Source organism: Peromyscus californicus, unplaced genomic scaffold (genome assembly GCF_007827085.1).
Source record: "Peromyscus californicus insignis strain IS unplaced genomic scaffold, ASM782708v3 Scaffold_6__1_contigs__length_162567912, whole genome shotgun sequence".
NCBI classification, from domain to species: Eukaryota; Metazoa; Chordata; class Mammalia; order Rodentia; family Cricetidae; genus Peromyscus; species Peromyscus californicus.
In genome coordinates, this window is record NW_026294584.1 from 147,312,105 (window position 1) to 147,331,295 (window position 19,191).

General features: G+C 48.4%; 1 protein-coding gene across 2 annotated transcripts in view; it reads right to left on the bottom strand.

Annotated features, from left to right (window-relative positions):
• Positions 1-2,635: 2,635 nt before the first annotated feature.
• Positions 2,636-19,191, bottom strand: part of Hebp1 (heme binding protein 1) — a 28,415-nt gene continuing 11,859 nt past the window's right edge. The window contains exons 2-4 of one of the 2 annotated variants that reach the window (XM_052720739.1): positions 17,728-17,866; positions 16,314-16,494; positions 2,636-3,171 (exon numbers count right to left, since the gene is read on the bottom strand). In XM_052720739.1, coding sequence (XP_052576699.1) covers positions 2,997-3,171; positions 16,314-16,494; positions 17,728-17,866 — 495 coding nt within the window. In that variant the 3' untranslated portion in view covers positions 2,636-2,996. Of the gene's footprint in view, positions 3,172-12,257; positions 12,376-16,313; positions 16,495-17,727; positions 17,867-19,191 lie in introns of those variants that run through there. The other variant, XM_052720740.1, reaches the window with a different exon arrangement.

The window sequence follows — 19,191 nt, forward strand, 5'->3', positions numbered from 1 at the left end:
CCTGCTTGAGATAATAGGGTCTCCTGTAGCACAGGCTAGATTCAAGCTCTTGATGTAGCCAAGGCTGGCTTTGAACTCCCTTTCCTCTTGTCTCTGAAGTGCAAGGACCACAGGCGTCCACCACTGCACCAGCACCCGCTTTTCATCCTTAAACACAGAGCTGGGTAGACTTGCTTTGCTGTGGCAGCTCTTGTCCTTCGTGTCCTGGTGTCCTCCTGTTTTGTCACCGACTCCCAGTCGTCACTCTGGCTTTCAATGTGAGGCAGGCGGCTGAGACCTTTCTCCTCCCCTCTAAGTGACTGTGCTCCCCAGTTCTGGCTTTCGAAGGGGAGAGGGGAGAGCTAGAGGACAGCAGGAACTGGTGGGGGTAGAGACAGCCTGCAGATCTTCTGAGACCTGGCCTCGCCCATCTCACCGTGCTCTGGGACCTTCTCTTACTTACCCTGGGCACACACACCCGCTCACTCCCCCGTGGGTCCTCCCAAAGCCGTTCTGAGTACCTGTCTCAAACGCTCTGACTTTCCTGCCTACAGAGGCACGCACTTCCCAAGTTGCACACACACCTTGACGCTCACGTTTCCCTTGCCCGCTAATGGAACTCTGCTGTGGGAACTCCGGAAAATATTTTTGTTTCTCACACAATGAGATTACGGATGTGGTAGGGGCAGCTTCTGCTCCTTGGACCTTTCTGCCGTCTTGCAGCCCTGAGACAAAAAGCAAGCACCTGCCATTCAACCTACGTGTGCATTTCTTGCTGTGTGAAAAAAGAAAACCTTACCAGCTTCTTCTAACACTGAGTGTGTTCCTAAATATCTCTCTGGGGTGGGGTAGAGTAGGGTAATTTAGAGACAGGGGCGTTCCAGGCTTTTTGAAAAGGTAGGGAGGGGGTCAAGGTACCATCAATGGGACGAGGAGACCCGGCCACCTAAAAAGGTGACAGAGGACTCGCTGTGGCTGTGGCTGGACTGTATGAGGAAGAGTCTGGAGAGTGGGGAAGTGGAGGACAAATCGTACAGGACCCTGTGTGTCAGAAACGGACTTTCCATTGTCTTAGTATGAGAGGGGGTTGTGTTTGTTTCCTTAACAACGAAGCTGGTCTTCCTGACTCAGTCACATGCCCCTCCTTGTATTTCCTGCACCATGGACAGAATTTTCCTCCCAAAATATAATGGGGTCACATTCCCAATTAATGCCACACAAGTACTTTTAATTTTGCTTGGGATAAAATCCAAACTGGGGCTGGAGAGATGACCTAGTGGTTAAGAGCACTTGCTGCTCAGTCATGAGGACTTGAGTTTGGATCCCAGCATCCACATAAGAAGCCAGGCATCCCAAGGCCTCTTTACACACACACACACACACACACACACACACACACACACACACACACACACACCATAAGTAAATAAAATATTTTAAAAATCCAAACTGCCTGACATGACCTCAGGCCCCATGCTATACTTCTCTTAGTCTTGGGTTCAGTGGGAAAGCCTGGGGGTGGGCCTCACCTCCTCGTCTGTGTGAGGGTCATGATACTACCCCCAACCCAGAGTCAAGATGCGAAGTGAGCGTCATAGTACAGGAACAGTGCACGAGGCAGTCAAGGCTGATCTTCAGAAACAGCCGGGGCTGCAACCCAGAAGCGACGCTGGAAGGCCTCCAGCGAACACGTCATCAGCTGTTGTTTGTCCTCGCTTCTCATGGTGCCCACCTTTCTGCAGCTTCCCCCTACTAAGCACTGCCCAGAGCCCTGCTGTTGCCATAGAAACCCAAACACTGACAGGTGGCCTCCCGAGTCTCTGGGGGATCTTTACGGTTGTCTAAGTTAGGGCTGTTGACAGGGCTTGATCCCGGTGCCCCTCGTGACCCCGAAGCTCACTGCCTTGCCTGCCCACAACCTGTTGCAGCCCAGCTGCTTTCCCCGCTTCGCGCTCACAGCCTTCTCTCTCTTTTCTTCTCTGCAGGCCAAACTGCTCATTCCTTTTATTCCTATCTTGTTCAGTTGAGGAACCTGGACTCAAGCCTTTTCTGAGCTCATCTCATTGTACTGAATAAATCCTCCTGGTGACATTTCCTGCCCCCAGGGCTGGCTGTGTGTGGGAGTGTGATTTTCTTCTCTGTTTGCTTTCGTAAACTTCTGCAAACCCCTGTGGACCACAGCTGCAAACCCGATCCTCAGCTATTGTTCACAGATGTGCTGCCTGGAAGCTCTGGTAAATACAGGCTCAGAGACAGCCAGGCATCCAGAACACAGCCTCTTTCCCTGGGAGCCTTGGAGGATGCTCTGCAGACTCCAGATATCTCAATACAGTGAACACCATCAACAGTGCTCTGTTAAGACTGTGAACCTTGGGGCTGGAGAGATGGCTCAATGGTACTTGCTGCTCTTCCGGAGGACCAGGGTTCAGTTCCCAGCAATGCAAGTCAGGTGGCTTCCAATCTCCTGTGGGATCCAGCTCCATGGGATCTGATGCCTTCTTACGGGCGCTGAGGGTACCTGCACACACATGTTCACACTCGCACACACACACACACACACACACACACACACACACACAGACACACACACACACAAGAATGAATATTTTTTAAAGGACTATAGAACCCAAGAAATAATTATACTTAGAATTGTCTCTGCTGCTTAAGTCAAAGATATGTATTTTTGGTTTCTAGACAAAGTTCTTAGAAGAATCACAGATGAAAGCTCATGCATAAATCACATGTTCCCTCACTAACAAAAATACAAATTTGATAATTTTTAAAAATCAGTTTTCAGTGACCCAGATGGCAGAGAAAATGCTGCTGAGATTTTTCTGATCTGCCACAGGATTTTATAATTCAACAAGAACGGTGCTGCCAATCTTGGCTTATTTTAGAAACCTGACAGTGAGGGGTTTTGAAGGAAAGCTGAAACTGGAGAAGCACTGCCCCCTCTTGACCCCAAGTCGGGGGACACAGTGGCACACTTCCAGGATGCTCCCAGTTCAGTGAATGACTCATGTCTTCACAAGCCAGACCTCATTCCGACGTCCATAGGGCTTCATGGGAGGGTCATACCCGGTACAGTAGTAGACGTCACCCTGGTAGGTGGCTGGCGTGCCCTCCAGGGCGGTACGTAGCTGGGTGGCGTGAGCAATGTAGTCTGCCTCCTTGGCATAACCACCGAATTGCCTGAAGATTGAAGAGCAAGGGCCGGTAAGAAAGGACATGATCTTGCAGGGAAGGCAAGTCTTTTAGAGAGAAGATATGGCCGTGGTTAGGATAAGCATGCCGGAGAGGTGAGACTAGGGGTTTCTGATTCACCTCATCTGTAACCATACAAACATTGTTATTCTTCTCCTCAAGTAAGGAGTGTTGTATGCAACATTGCAACTAAAACCGTAACCCGGGGAATGAAATGCAGCTAAACATGAGCCCGCCTCCTGGGAGGCTGACTGTCCCAGGACCTTTCACCCTTTTCTCTGGCTCCCTCTGCTGCCTCAGTGGCTATTCTTCTTAGCCTGTCACCAGCAGGGAGAGACCTCTAGGAGAGCCGTGGTGGAGCTGTCATGGTGGGGGTAGCAACTGTATGTCTTCTGAAGCAGGGCAGCTGTCATGACTGAGCACGTCCTAACAGGGACACACGGTGGCTACATTAGATCAGAACTGACCAAGGCTGGGATCCAAGGATGTCTTGGGAGGAACCCCATGCAAGCTTCACATGCTTCCCCAATGAAGACACCTCTTCTAATCACCCCCTTCTTTGCAAAACTATAAAAGCTTCCTTTTCTAGGAAGTAAAGAGACTCCTCACAGCTTGGGTTACTTCTCTTGGTGGCAGAAATGGGGACTAGTGAAGTTGTCCCTTTCCAGGTTAGTCTCTGTCTTGTGTCATTGCCTCTACACCAAAACTCATCCTGGAGCCAGCTCTAAATATACCACTCTACATCTGGGCTACACTCACCTCTTTATTAGAGTCAAATACACCCGCATTGCTAATGGGCTTTGTGACTCAAAATCTGACTTTGCACCAGGCTGAGATGAGGCCAAATAATACATTATTTTTGGTGGAGTTCTTTGAATCATGCTTGGCTCTTTTATGAGTGGTTAGTCACACTCGGCAAACATTCAGCCTGTTGATTACAGGGTCACCCAGGACTTCATCTGTGAGGGATTGCTCATCCTAATGTCCAAACCACAGCCAGGGAACATTGGCGATGAAGCCGGTCTCAATGGAACGCAGCTGGGTTCTTCCTGAAAACTGATGGAAGGGTAGAAGGCAGAGGAAGACGGCCGAGCTCTGCTTCACTGAGCTTCTCCGAGGAAAAACTAGGATTAGCAGAGGATAAGATTCAAGGGCTTCCCTAGCAATAAAGGCCTGCTGGACACTGGAGCTTTGTGATGTCTGTGTTTGAGAATCACCTGTGTGGAATAAAGAGGGTCTAGCAATGGGAACATGCGTGGAAGGCTTCCCACAGCCTCTCTTTATACCTTGATATGAAAGTGTCCTGTGAAAACGGGGACTTCATGTTCTCTCAACTACCGATTTTGGGTGGGCTGGCAAGATGGCCCAGAGGTTAAGAGAACCTGTCGCTCTTGCAGAGGACCTGAGCTTAGTTCCCAGCACCACATAGCAGCTCACAGCTGCCTATGACTCCAGCTCCAGGAGATCCAATGCCCTCTTCTGGCCTCTTAAGACACAAAACCACACACAGACAAACACAGACCTACTTAATTAACTGTAAAATAAAATCTTTAAAAACAAAAACACAACACCAAAGGACTGGATTGGGAAAGTCCGGAAGTATTGTTCTTAAAGGCGCCTTTCACTAGCAGGAGGCAAAATGGCTGTGCACATGCTCCAGTCCTGTCTGCCACTTTCCGGCGCCCGGTCAAGGTCTGATTCTTCAGTATCATGAATGTCTGAGTCCTTTGTTCAGTAAGGATGATGACAGCACCAATCTTGAGAGGCTACTGGGGAAATGAAGGGAGAAAAGACTGCAGACTGCCCAGTGGAGTGCCAGGAGGTACCACTGCTACAGTTATCCCCTGCTGTCTATGAGGTGCTTATTCTAGGTCCCTGCAAAGACACTAAAATCTCAGCTACTCGAGTCACTTATGCAGAAGGCACAGTGTCTGGATGTGCTCCATGTGATCCCCTCACATACTTGACTTTTTTTATGTGTGTGCGCGCGTGCGCGTGCGCGCGTGTATGATGTGTGAGGGAGGATGTATGGATGCTGTAACACAGGTGGAGAGAAGAGAAAGACTTTGGGGAGTCAGTTTTCTCTTTCCATGGTGGGTCTCAGGGATCGAACTCAGATCTTCAGACTTGCAGGGTGAACACGTTCACCCTCTGAGTGCTGGCCCCTCTCATGCTTTTCAGATAACTTTTGGATTACAGGCCATTCCTCATGCAGTGGAAATGCTCTGTAAATAGCTGTTAAAATGTATTTTTTTTTAAGAGAATAATGATGAGGAAGAAAAGTTTGTGGGGCCAGTGAATGGCTCATTTGGTAAAAATACTTGCAACCAAGCCTGATGACCAGTGGATTCCCAGGATCTACATGATCAGAGAGAGAACCGACTCCTTCCAAGTCATTCTCTGACATCCATATGCTCACCACGGCATGCACTCATACACACACACACACACACACACACACACACACACACACACACCCCATACACACAACCACCACCACCAACACCACGACCACAACAACAACTGTCCCAATGTGCTTTTAAAAAATGTTTGTATATGTTTGGTACAGGTGCAAATTTCAAGTATTTTGCCACACAGGTCTGTGTTGGGGCAAGCAGATAGATGAATATTCACATGGCAATTATTTCTGATTTTTTTGTTATGTTTATTTATTTACTTAAGGGGTGTGTGTGTGTGTGTGTGTGTGTGTGTGTGTGTGTGTGTGTGTGTGGTACATGTGTGCATGGCATGGTGCCACGGTGTGTGGGGGACCGAGAACTACTTGTGTGGGTTACTTCTGTCTTTTTACCATGTGGATACCGGGGGTTAAACTCAGGTCATCATCCTTGTGGGCCAACACCTTTGCCAGTGAAGCCACCTCAACAGCCCTCACCTACCGCTTCCTGAGTGTCTGACACCGTGTGACAGCTAACTTTGGTCAGCTTGACTGGATTTGGAATCATCCAGGGGACACACCTCAGGGTGGGCCTGTAAGAATGTTTGCAGAGATCTTTAACTGAGGAGGGAATGAGCATGGGCAGTGCGACCTCACAGACTTAATAAAAATAAAAAAGGAAAGAGAAATCAAGCTGAGCATCCATGGCATCCATTGCTCTCGGCTTGATGACGGCATGCACTGTGACCAGCTGCCTCACACTCCTGCCTCCAGCTTTCTCTGTGGTGATGGGCTGTATTCCCTCTCAAACTGAGCCAATGAAGACCTTCCTCCCTTGAGTAGCTTTTTGTCCGGTGTTCTGCCATAGCAACAAGGAAGCTAATACACACTGTGAAAATCATAGACACAGTAAAGAACTGGGGTCAGAGATGCTCACGGGGAGATCGAAGGATCTGGTAGCAGAAGCACAGGTGTCTCCACTCAGGAAGTGCTGGCTACAGTCAGAGCGAGGAGTGATTCCAGGTACGGGAAGAGTTGCTCCCAGGGGCCCTATGACCTCCGTGGTGACTACGGAGAATAGGACCTGTCAAAGGACTCTTGGGAGTAGGACACCCAATAGAGAGCGATAAAAGGAATGTCATCACTCAGGAATTTATTAAGTTCACTCCTGAAAAACCCTGGCTTCTTTAACATTTATTTCTGGGCAAAACATGATGCTCGTAATAAAAATAAAATTTCCCTCTTGCTTCCCCACAGGAGCGACTAGAACACAACCGATGCTGGGAAGGTCATAGAAACACAGGCATGTGCTCTCTTCTCGGCTCGTTTTATCAACTCACAATGTCCCCAGTCACAGAAAGACACAAAGAAGCCAGACAGCCAGGTCCTCTCAGGACCACAGCCCCTCAGCAGAGGCCCAGCACTGGCTGACTCAGCCGTCATCACCAACAAGCACCTCCTTCCTGCCGGCCTCAGCTTCCCCTCTGCACACAGGATGACAACCCAGTGTCCGCAACTCTCCACATTCATAAGCATGCTTGAGTATGCACTGAGGAATTCTCGTAAAGTGCTTTGAGCTCCCAAAAGGAAATAAAGTGCTTAAACTGTTTTTGTAAGCCTGTTAATAAGTTTCTAACTCCTTGTCTTCAAAGAAGCTGTCCTCTAGGGCACTGTATTTTTATCTCACCCAATGTCAGAACAGAGACTGTGGTTACCATGGAAGCAAAAGACACACACACACACACACACACACACACACACACACACACATTTCCAGAAACAAGAGGCTAACTAAAAAGACCAGGGCAGTTAGGAGGTGGCTAAGAGGTAAACTTTCAGTCGGTCAAGGAGGTCAATACACACCATGCCGTCTTTCAGGCAGTCTGTGATGCTAACATGCACTGAGGAAGGAAAAACATGGCATGACTCAGACTGACCATCTAATGTCGTCTAAAACCTTAACAAGATGTCAACACCAGTCTGCAGAGAGATGGCTGTTGTCCTACTTTTTTTTTTCTACCTCTGTTACTGTGACACAACACTGACCAAGAGCAACTTGGGGGAGAAAAGGGTTTATTTGGCTTACACTTCCACATCACAGTCTGTCACTGAGGGAAGTCAGGATGGGAATCTGGAGGCAGGAGCAAAAACAGAGGCCGTAGAGGAACCCTGCTTACTGGCCTGTTTGCCATGCATGGCTTATTCAGCCTTCTTTCTTTCTTTCTTTCTTTCTTTCTTTCTTTCTTTTTCTTTCTTTCTTTCTTTCTTTCTTTCTTCCTTCCTTTCTTTCTCTCTCTCTCTCTCTCTCTCTCTCTCTCTCTCTCTCTCTCTCCCTTCCTTCCTTCCTTCCTTCCTTCCTTCCTTCCTTTCTTTCTTTCTTTCTTTCTTTCTCTCCGTCCCTCCGTCCCTCCGTCCCTCCCTCCCTTTCTTTTTTGGTTTTTCAAGACAGGGTTTCTCTGTGTAGTTTTGGAGCCTGTCCTGGATCTCACTCTATAGACCAGGCTGGCCTCGACCTCACAGAGATCCGCCTGCCTCTGCCTCCCGAGTGCTGGGATTAAAGGCATGTGCCACCACCGTCCGGCTCAGCCTGCTTTCTTATAGTACCAAGGACCATCAGTCCAGGGCTGGCACCTCCCACAATGGACTGTGCCCCCCATATCAATCATTAATCAAGAAAATACCAAAGACCTATCTACAGCCCAATCTAATGGAGGTACTTTCTCAATCGAGGTTCCCTCTTCCCGAGTGTGCTGGCTAGTTTCATGTCAACTTGATACAAGCAAGGGTCATCGGAGAAGAGCAAGCCTGGAGGGCCTTCTCTTAATTGGTGATTGATGGGGGAGGGCCCAGTCCATTGTGGATGGGACCACCCCTGGGCTAGTGGTTCTGAGTTCTATAAGAAAGCAGGCTGAACAAACCGTGAAGAGCAAGCCAATGAGCAGTACTTCTCCATGGCCTCTGCATCAGCTCCTGCCTCCAGGTTCCTGCTCTGCTGGAGTTCCTGTCCTGACTTCCTTCAGTGACGAACTACAATGTGGAAGTGTAGTCAAATAAACCCTCCCCTCCCCAACTTGGTTTCAGCCATGGTGTTTCATTACAGCAATAGCAACACTAACTAAGACACCAGGTGACTCGAGAGTGTGCCAAGTTGACCAAAACTGACCAGGGTAGCTCTGTATGCAGCGGCTGTGTGCCAAGCACAAAGAGTAGCAGGAGAGTAAGTGCCTGTCTCAACTCCACAGGGAAGAGGGCATTTCATTCAGGCAGACCGAACAGGTACTGACTGTGTGGAACATCCTTGAGCACAAAGTCCAGGCCAGAGCATGAAAGCCAAAGAGGGTAGAGAACTTCAGCTCTGTGGCATCCTGGCCACCAGCTGTAACTGTTAGGCCAGACAGAGATTATTTGGGCAGATGGAAACACAACATAACTGGTGTGGAGGCATTTACACACATGATCCTATCTCATCCTTACAACAAGTGAGGCATTCTTGCATCTCTTACAGACGTGGAAACCGGAAGTCATATGCCATCAATTCTGTGGTCGTGGCTGCGGAGTGACCTGCGGCTGTAACATGGGTCACCTGACAACCAACTCCTGGTTTCCAACTCCTTCTGTCTTCTTTATTGTTTGCAGAGCTGGGGAGCAAACCAAGGGTCATGCATATGCTGGGTAAGCCCTCTGTCGCTGGGCCACACCCCTTGCCCTTCCCACGTCTATTCTTTCTTTTTCTCCTTTTCGGATCTAGTAGACACTATATCCAAATCCACTCTAGCCCAGGGTGGCCTGGTAAACTTACTATGGTGGACCTCCTGCCTCTGCCCCCTAAGTGTTGAGTTACTAGCATGAGCCACCACCGCTGGCTCCAACTCTTTATTCCACAAACTTGTCCCTAAGATGGGGACAGTCTCACTAAAGTCACCACTGTCTTCTGCTGTCAGTCTTTTCTGAGAATCCAATTGCGAGGGCTGAGCTTTCACCTTGGTGGTCGAAGGGAGGACAGTAGTCTGGAAGGTCACCTCAGGTCTCAGTGTGAGGACAATTCTATTCCTAAAAGTATTCGGATAGAACTTGTGGGACAGCACAGCTGGTAAAGGTGCTTGCTGCCAGCCCAGCAGCCTGAGTTCAATCCCCAGAACTCACATGGTGGAAAGAGAACCAAGTCCTGAAGGCTGAATTCTGACCCCCACATTCACACCTCTGCTCTACACATATGTGTGTGTGTGTGTGTGTGTGTGTGTGTGTGTGTGTGTGTGTGTGCGTGTAGCCAGTTATGGTGGTGCATACTTTTATTCCAGCAGATCTCTTGTGAAGTCCAGGTCAGCTTGGTCTACATAGCTTGCCAGGGCTACATGGTAAGACCCTGTCTCAAACAAAGACTTAAAAAAAGTATTCGGGTAGTGTGACCCTTTTTTCTAAGGCATTTAATTTATCTAAAAAGTCCTGCTAATTAATGTATAATCTCTCTGCAAACACCTCTTTACAAGGCTGTAGAAGAAGAACGTAGTCATCAGACATCCCCCCTGCATTATTTGAAACAGTACTTCTGGGTTAGAAATAGTCCTGCTGCTTGTCTTACAGCCCTGCTTCCAGCTGAATCAACAGTAACCCAAGATCCCAGTGCTGCAAATGTACATTTGATTTGTGGTGACACCGTGTGGCCAACGTGGGAATAATCTCACGATAAGTTAGAATTATGTTTGGTTATAAAACACTCATCCCTGGAGCAAGGCTAAATAAATGCAGAATTTGGTACTTTTACATTTTGTTTTGGTTTGTTTGAGGCAAGGTTTCACTATGTTCCCTGGACTAGCCTCAAACTTGTAATCCTTCTAGTCCAAACCCCCAAGTGATGGGGTTACAGATATGTGCCACCTTCATGTGTTTGGAGTTCATAAAATTCCACAGACCTGGCTCAACTCTTCCTCTCTCTCTCCCTCCCTCCCTCCCTCCCTCCCTCCCTCCCTCCCTCCCTCCTGTGGATTCATGTTATGTGCGTGTTGTGTAGAGGTGTGTTCATGTATGTATATGATGGCATGCATGCACACATGTGTGAAGGCCAGCGGATAACTGATGTCCTCCTTATTACTCTCCACTTTAATGTTTGAGATGTCTCTCCCTAAACCTGGAGCTCACCGATTTTCCTAGAGTGGCTGGCCAAGAAGCACCGGAGATCTTCCTGTCTCTGCCTCCCCAACACTGGAATTAGAAATGTGAATTGCTGTACCTGGCCTTTTCTTTGTCACATCAGTGCTGGGGACCCAAACTCAGGTCCTCTGGTTTCCATGGCAAGCAATATTATCAACTGGCCCATCTCTCCAGCCCCTTAATCGACCCTTTAATATTTATTTATTTAATTATTTATTTACACATGTGTATTGTGTATGTGTGTGCAAGCTTGCACAGGCCATGATGCACATGTGGAGGTCAGAGGACAACCTTGGGGAGCTGATTCTCTCCTCCACTTTGTCAAGGCAGGGGTCTTTTGTTTTTGCGCTTTCACTGTATAGCCCAGCTAAAGCCCAGGATAGCTGGGTTATGAGCTTCCAGATAGTTCTCCTGTCCCCACTGCCCATGGCACCATAGGGGTGATGAGGGTGCCGATGCATGACACTGCATCTGTGTTTTCATGTGGGTTAGCAGGCTTGTGTGGACTGTTCACACCCACAGGGCCATCTCCCTGGTCCTAATCTACCCTTTATCTAAAGGCCCTTTTCCATCATAAGAAACCAGGTTCCTGGGCTGGAGAGATGGCTCAGTGGTTAAGAGCACTGACTGCTCTTCCAAAGGACCCATGTTCAATTCCCAGCATCTACATGTCAGCTCACAACTGTCTGTAATTCCAGTTCCAGGGGACCCGACACACACAGCAAAATACCAATGCACATAAAAATAATAAAAAATTAAAACAAAAGAAACCAGGTTCCTTAGAGGATGGTTAACTCTAGCCTGAGAGCAGAAATAGTAAGATGTGCTTGAAAGCCAGGAAGACACCGAAGCTGCTGAGAGGTGTCAAAGGATTGAGACCAACATGAACCAAAATGGGTTCTACTGGCCCAAGTGAGACAATTTGAACATCAGTGAGAATAAAATCCTCGGAGCCTGATGTGGTGGTGCACACCTGTAATCCCGGGACTCAGAGGGTGAAGGCATTGGGGATCAGAAGTTCAAGGTCATCCCTGGCTTTATAGTGAGTCCAAGGCTAGTGTGGGATCCTGAGACCCTGTCTCACAAAGGGAGGGCAGGGCTGGGGAAATGGCTCAGTGGTAAAAGTGCTTGCATGAGATCCTGAGATTGAGTCTGCAGTCCCCACAATAAAAGCCAGACACATAGCAAGAACACCTGTAATATCAGCGCTCTACTGGGGGGACAGGAAGTGGGGACAGGAGACTCCCAGGAAGCTTGCAGGCCAACTGACCTGGTGTGCGTAGTAGAAAAAGAACAGACAGTCTGTCTCAGACAAAGCGAACACCAAGGATCAACACCCAAAGCTGTCCTGACCTTCACACCCTCTCCACGGCATACCCATACCTGCGTTTACACCCACAATGAATGGACAGATTTTTTTAAGCCAAAAAAGAAAAGTGAAACACAACAAAGAACAAGTGTGAAGTAGGGCAATGCACCCAGCATGTTTAAGTCATGTGTTTCTGTTGGTAGTAAAATCAAAAGCAAACGAACAGAGGAAGATCACTCACTGCCTTTGGAAGACATCAGGGAAAGAAACGGTCACTCTAGAGCCTAGCAGCGGAGGAGAAGGTAGCAGCCGTGCACCTGCTCTTCCTATATGACTCCACCTTGTAAAAGTAAGCAGACACGAGGGGAGACTTTGGTGAGGTATGCCAGCTGATAAACGAAGATGCAAACAGGGGACATTATCTGGTAAGCTCCAATGGGACAGGCACATAAACAGCAACGTCCAAGGTTAGCGGACACCGGAGCCCAATAGGGCTCAGTACCTAGACACACAGGAGTCCCACCAGAACTCAGTACCTAGAGACACAGGAGCCCCAGCGGGACTCAGTACCTAGACACACGGGAGCACAACCAGGACTCAGCACCTAGACACACATGAGTCCCACCAGAGCTCAGTACCTAGAGACACAGAAGCCCCAGCAGGACTCAGTACCTAGAGACACAGGAGCCCACCAGAACTCAGTACCTAGACACATGGGAGTCTACCAGAACTCAGTACCTAGAGACACAGGAGCCCACCAGAACTCAGTACCTAGACACATGGGAGCCCACCAGAACTCAGTACCTAGAGACACAGGAGCCCACCAGAACTCAGTACCTAGACACATGGGAGCCCACCAGAACTCAGTACCTAGAGACACAGGAGCCCACCAGAACTCAGTACCTAGACACATGGGAGCCCACCAGAACTCAGTACCTAGAGACACGGGAGCCCACCAGAACTCAGTACCTAGAGACACGGGAGCCCTAGCAGGACTCAGCACCTAGAGACACGGGAGCCCTTAACAGGGCTAAGCACCTAGGAAATACTTTTGCTCCAAACTCGAAAGCCTCAATCTGAATGCATCTCTAGGACCAAATACCAGCCTACAGGCAACACGGGGCAAAGGGACGTGTTAAAATGCCGCATAGATCCAAGCAGCAAGATGGAGACTTTTGGGAAACAACAGGGCAGGGATCCACCAACCACAAGAGCAACTGAATACGTTCTGTGGTGTGGAGAATTATAGGTTGAAAAAACTTAAAACAGACTGATGGAGGCCAGATGTCTGTGCAGGTAAAAGTGCTTGCCGTACGAACCTAATGACCCGAGTTTGATCCCCCAAACGAGCAACAGAAGGAGAGGACTGACTACCAAAAGTTGTTCACTGACCTCCAACACATGTGTGGAACAAGCATGCCCACAGTCATGAACACATTTCACACATAGACAATAAAAAATCACAAAGCATGCACGGGTTTAAATAAACCTTAAAAGTGAACTATAAAATGATGGGTCAGTCAGTCATGGTCATGTATGCCTGAAATCCCACAACTCAAGGCCAGCTTGGAATACATTATGAGACCCCGCCTCAAACACCAAAATAAATAAGTAATTAAATAAACAAATAAATATCTAGATAAATAACTAGTTTATATTATTAGAATTTAAGAGATTACTGTTAACATTGAGAAGTAGCATGGTATTATGATTGTATTTTTAAAAAATATTCAGTAGTCCCATTAAAATATTTATGGATAAATCATATAACGGATGAAATCATATAATGCCCGGAATGACTCAAAAAAGTAGTTTAGGGTATTTTCCCTGTCACTGTATGACAGGAAACTGTCCCTGAGTTGACCATCCATGGTGAGTGGGGGATGCAAATGGTTTCACTACCTTCTGCTCTCCTCCATGGTGAGCGGGGGGTGCAAATGTCCACTATCATCTGCTCTCCTCCATGGTGAGTGGGGGGGGGGGGGGTGCAAACGTCCACTATCATCTGCTCTCTGTCTTTCATAGGTGGCTGGGGTGCTACTCCGTAGTAGAGTGTGCTTAGCATGAGAATTTCCATAAAATATTTAAGGACAAAAGCAATTATATTGGGGTGGTTTGGGTGCACACTGTCCCCCAGAGGCTCAGATATTTCAACACTTGGTCCCCAGTTAGTGGTGCTCTTTGGGGACATTGTGAAACTTTGCCAGAGGAAGGATGTCACTGGATGTGGGCTCTAGTTGTTTATAGTCTTGCCGCATCCTCTTTCCTCTCTGTTTTGTGTTTTCTGTCGAGGTTGCCGTCTCTCAGCTTCTAACTCCTGCCTCCTGCCGCTGTGCACCACCCACCATTTATGGACTCTCCCTCTGGAACCTTTGACAAAATAAACTCTTTCCTCCACAGGCCACTTCTGGTCATGGGATTTATCCCAACAACAGAAAAGTAACTAACACAGTACCAGCTCATTATTCTGAGTCTGGATGAACAAATGGTTAGCAATTAGCTGCATCTGCACCTGTGGCTGCCACTGCTGAAGATGCTCGTCCTCCTCTGTTCATGGTCGGGTACCTGTCACACTGGGATTTTTAACAAATTCGGAGTCACCAATCGCTTAGAAGAGACTTGGCTTCTGCGGGAGGAATGGACCAAAGGATAAAGGACATGCGCTGGGGCTGGGGTAAGGGGTGATTCAAGTGTGTCCATCTTCAGATAATGACTAGATAAGGAATAATAGGTCACACAGCATTTAGTAACTTACAAACAGGTAGCCTTTCGCAGTAACCCCAGGATGTTGGTTATGTCAGCAGTGCTTAACTGATGGGGGAGCTAAGCCTTAAAGAGGCTTAGTAACTTCTAAAGCATAATCTTTCTGTTCTGCAGCGGAACTGAGAATCATACCACATAATATCAGCTTATACTTTGCACCAGGTCACCTCTCAAACTGCCGGAAGGAGGATGGGCAAGACAGAGCTGGGGGTGACAGTGAGACCAGTAGACATCCAGGGCATGAGATTTAAGGAGGCTCTTACTCTCGGGGCTCACCCTGCACTTGGGTGACCGCAGGAGTCAGTGCTTCCTTAAATTTTGAATCCCTTAGTCCTGACTCCTCTTAGAGTTCTCAGAAGCCTCTGCACAGAGGCTGGGAGTCTGAATGAGGACTGGGGCAGAAAGAAACAGGACTTGAGGGTTCCCTTGGCAGCAGCACAGCTGCATTACACCTCTGTCCTCTGGGGGGCTCTGTTCACCCGGCCAAAGAGCGGCCACAGCAGGCAGGCTAACACTAGCCTTCTAAGGAATGAGTCTAAGCTAGCTCTGGGGAAGGAAGTCCCACCCTCAGAGGAGGAACTGGAACAGGGAAGCCTGTTGGTCAACTTTGTATGGGTTGGGGGTCTTGTAGTGGACAGAAACTGCAGCGCAAGATCGTTTGTTAGTTAATTTTCACGAAACTGGTCTTGAGCAGAACCCAAGCCCCAACCCATGACTAGTCCTGAAGAAGATCCTGGTCTTCTGAAACAGGTTAGGCGACCATTACACAGTGGGATTTAGACAAACAGGGTCACCAGTTTTCTAAGAGACTTGACTTGCAGGGCAGACTAGGGACCATGCACCAGGCTCGGGATGTGAGTAGCTCGGGGCAGAGTACAAGCTTAGCATGTCTGGGGTTCTGGGTTCAATTCCCGGCTCCAAGAAAACAAAACGAAGTAAAACAGAAGCAGGCAACAGTTTGCCCCCACTGCTTTCTATAGTGAAGAAATGTAACTGCAAAGGAATCCTTGAGACGGAACCAGGAGGACAAGAGAGTGGATGTGTCCTTTGCTATATGACTACAGACTAGGAACAAGTAGGTGGGGTCGGAGTGGGGGCTGTTCAGCTCTGGCAAACACTCCCTCCCCTTCCACATTCAAAGGAAGTGTGGGGTGTAAATCATGTCCCCCAGTTGTTATATTGCCATGTATCCGTGAGCCCAAACTACGATTGACTTATATATCCCATGATTTTTCTAAGACCCTGCAATGGATAATTCATCTTAGGCTTAGGCTGAGGGCGACTCTTTCTACCTATTAATACTGCAACAGGCCCAGGCATTTATCCAGATGAACTGCAAATGCATGTGCGCTCCGACCTGAAGAAGTTAAAGTGGCCGACTGTCACGATTCAGCATTTCTTCGTTGAAATTAATTAAGCAACAGTGAACAGCCAATATAAACGTTCATTGAGAAGATCCAAGGAGTGGCTGTGACCTCAAGCGCTATCAGAGGATGCTAAGACCCGTCTCCTTACTTGGAATAGACAGTGATGCCCTCCCGCTCCTCGATCTTCACGCTCTCATCACTGGGAACCGGTGGGCTGCTTTGAAACTGGTTTGGGATCCGGAACCAGACTTTCAGTTTCTTCTGTAGGGAGCCATCTTCATTGGGAAACACAGCAAAAGAAATGGGCACTGTCATGCCCATGCCAATTCCTGAAGACATCAGAACACAGAGGGAAGCAGGCGTTAGACTGAGCCTCTGAGGGCCATGAATTTAATTTCTCTTCCAAGACAATTTGTTTTTTTTTTAAATGAGCAACAAACATTTCAGGCACTAAGAATATCTAATTAGATTTGTGCAAATAACTCTTACTTTTATATCCTGGAGATAAGAGTATGACAGTCATTTCAGAAATGGGGCTGGAGGAGGGGGCAGCCAGCAGGGGCTGCTATGTCCTAAAGCCAGGAATGGCTTAAGAGTTCACAGGTCTTCAGCCACCAGAACTGAGTCTGAGGCTGCTACACTCACAGTTCACTGGGCCTTTGCAGCTAACAGTCGAAGGGCTAACAGGTTTCCAGCCCAGTGCTAGCAGTTTCCAGTCAGATGACAATCATGCCTTGCACAGAACTCAGCTTGCTATGGGAGTGCTTTGCCCATTCACCCAATCCAAGGACCCAGTGAACACTGTAGTGTTAGAAAACACAATCAAACCAGAGAGCAAGTCTCTGGTTCCAGAGGCTCCGTACTTGGAAAGAACCACAAATTGAGTAACAGAGAACATGTATATCACACAGTAAGGCAGGCTAGGCTGACATCAGAGCAATCTGATAGCAGAGCTTCCTGCCATGAACTTCGTGCATATAACATTGGAATAGGCAGGTCCAGGTGTTGTGAAGGGGCCCCAAAATAGCTTGACCACCCAGCAGCCATAACAGGCTTAGGGGCCTAGACACAGCTTCTGTGACAGGCTTACTGGCAGGCAACACCCAGATCCAGGAAAAGCCTTAAGCTGATACCACCCAGGGATCCACCCAGGTGTGAGGAAGTACCTGGCATCCCAAACATTCCAACCATTAGATAAGTTGGCCAGATGTCCTTGAGTCTAGCACACACCTATTTTTTTGTTTTACAGATACCCCTAGACAATTGTTAGCCAGTCAGGATCCTGGACCCTGGAAATCCCCTCACCCCAACCTCTGCTATGATAAAAACTCTGCCCCACCTGAGCTCAGGGCTCTCTGCTCTCACCGCTGTGTTGGACAGACAGAGGGACCAAGCTCTGGAGCTTGAAATAAAGGCTCTTTGCTTTTACGTGTGGGATTTGGTCTCCGTGGTGATCTTTTGGGGTCCCCATGATCTGGGCATACCAGTGTCTATAGCCACTCCCTGAAATTCTCTCGGGTGACATGAGCTCACACAAAGCCCTGGCCCTCCGGGGTGCTCACCCTTGTCATTGGTGCCGCCCACATACTTCATGATCTTGGGCATTGCTTCCCGGAGAGCCTCATCCACAGGCTTGTCTGTGACTTCCACAGTGGCAAACTTCCCTCCTTCACAGGCTCTTTCCTCATAGGAGACTTCTTCCTGGGGAGTCAGGAGACACAGTGAGGAGCACAAAGGAGCTCAAAGCGGCAAGGAACTCCCCAGAGTGGCTGGTGATGGTGTAGAGGCGGACTCCATATGAAGAACCATAGATCCTGGAACTCACGCTGTAGACCAGGCTGTCCTCAAACTCAGAAATCCACCTGCCTCTGCTCCCTCCCCTGAGTACTGGAATTACAGGCGTGTGCCCTACACTTGACTGATTTTGAGGTTTTTGTAAATGTAGAATATCAAAAGTCACTTAAAAATCTTGTAGGAAGGGATAGCGCATGCGTGTAACTGTGGCACTTGGGATGTGGAAACAGGAGTTCAAGGTTATCCTCAGCTACATAGGAAGGCCAGCCTGGGCTACATGACATGCAGTCTCAAAGCAAAATCACTACTACCAAACGACAAAGAAATTTATGATTGATATTCTGAGGGAGATAAAGAAGCTATTGTACCTCAGAATGCTGGAAACACCACAAAAAATGGAACACCGAGAGATCAAAAAAGCTTTTGGAGATTAAAAAAAGAGAAAAAGAAAGAACTAGGGGGTGCTGGAGCGGTGGCTCAGTATGAAGAACGTGTACTGCTATTGCAGAGGACTCACGTTTCGATCCCAGCACCCATGTTGGGCAGCTCACAACTCTCTGTTGCCTCTGGACTCTGGGGGGTACCCCAACTCACATACACATAATTAAAAATGAATAAATAATCTTTTAAAATCTGCTAACTGATAAGAAAAAAAAATCCCCAGAAAGGTTAGACGATAACGTTACTGCAAACATACGGGAAATTTAAGAACAATACAGGAGAAGGTGATAAGGGAGTTAGCAAGGGAAGAAGTGAAGGCTGGCCTGGGCGGCACTTAGGAGGTAGAGGCAGAAAGAGCAAGAGTTCTAGGCTAGCCTGGGCTACAATGATATTCTGTCTCATAAAGCAAAATAATAATTACAACAAATCAAACCAAAAAATAATAAACACCCCCTCCCAAATCCTCCTTTCTACCAAATAAAAATTCCCAAAGAAGCTAGACAAAGGAAAAGCAGAGTGGGGGCGGGGAGTAGCAGAGGGGGAGGGGGAGGTGTAGAGGGGGAGGGGCAGGAGCAGAGGGGAAGGGACAGAGGGGGAGGGGGAGGGGACAGAGGGGGAGGGGGAAGGGTAGAGGGGGAGGGGCAGGAGCAGAGGGGGAGGGACAGAGGGGGAGGGGGAAGGGACAGAGGGGGAGGGGAAGGGGCAGAGGGGGAGGGACAGAGGGGGAGGGGAAGGGACAGAGGGGGAGGGGAAGGGGCAGAGGGGGAGGGGAAGGGGCAGAGGGGGAGGGG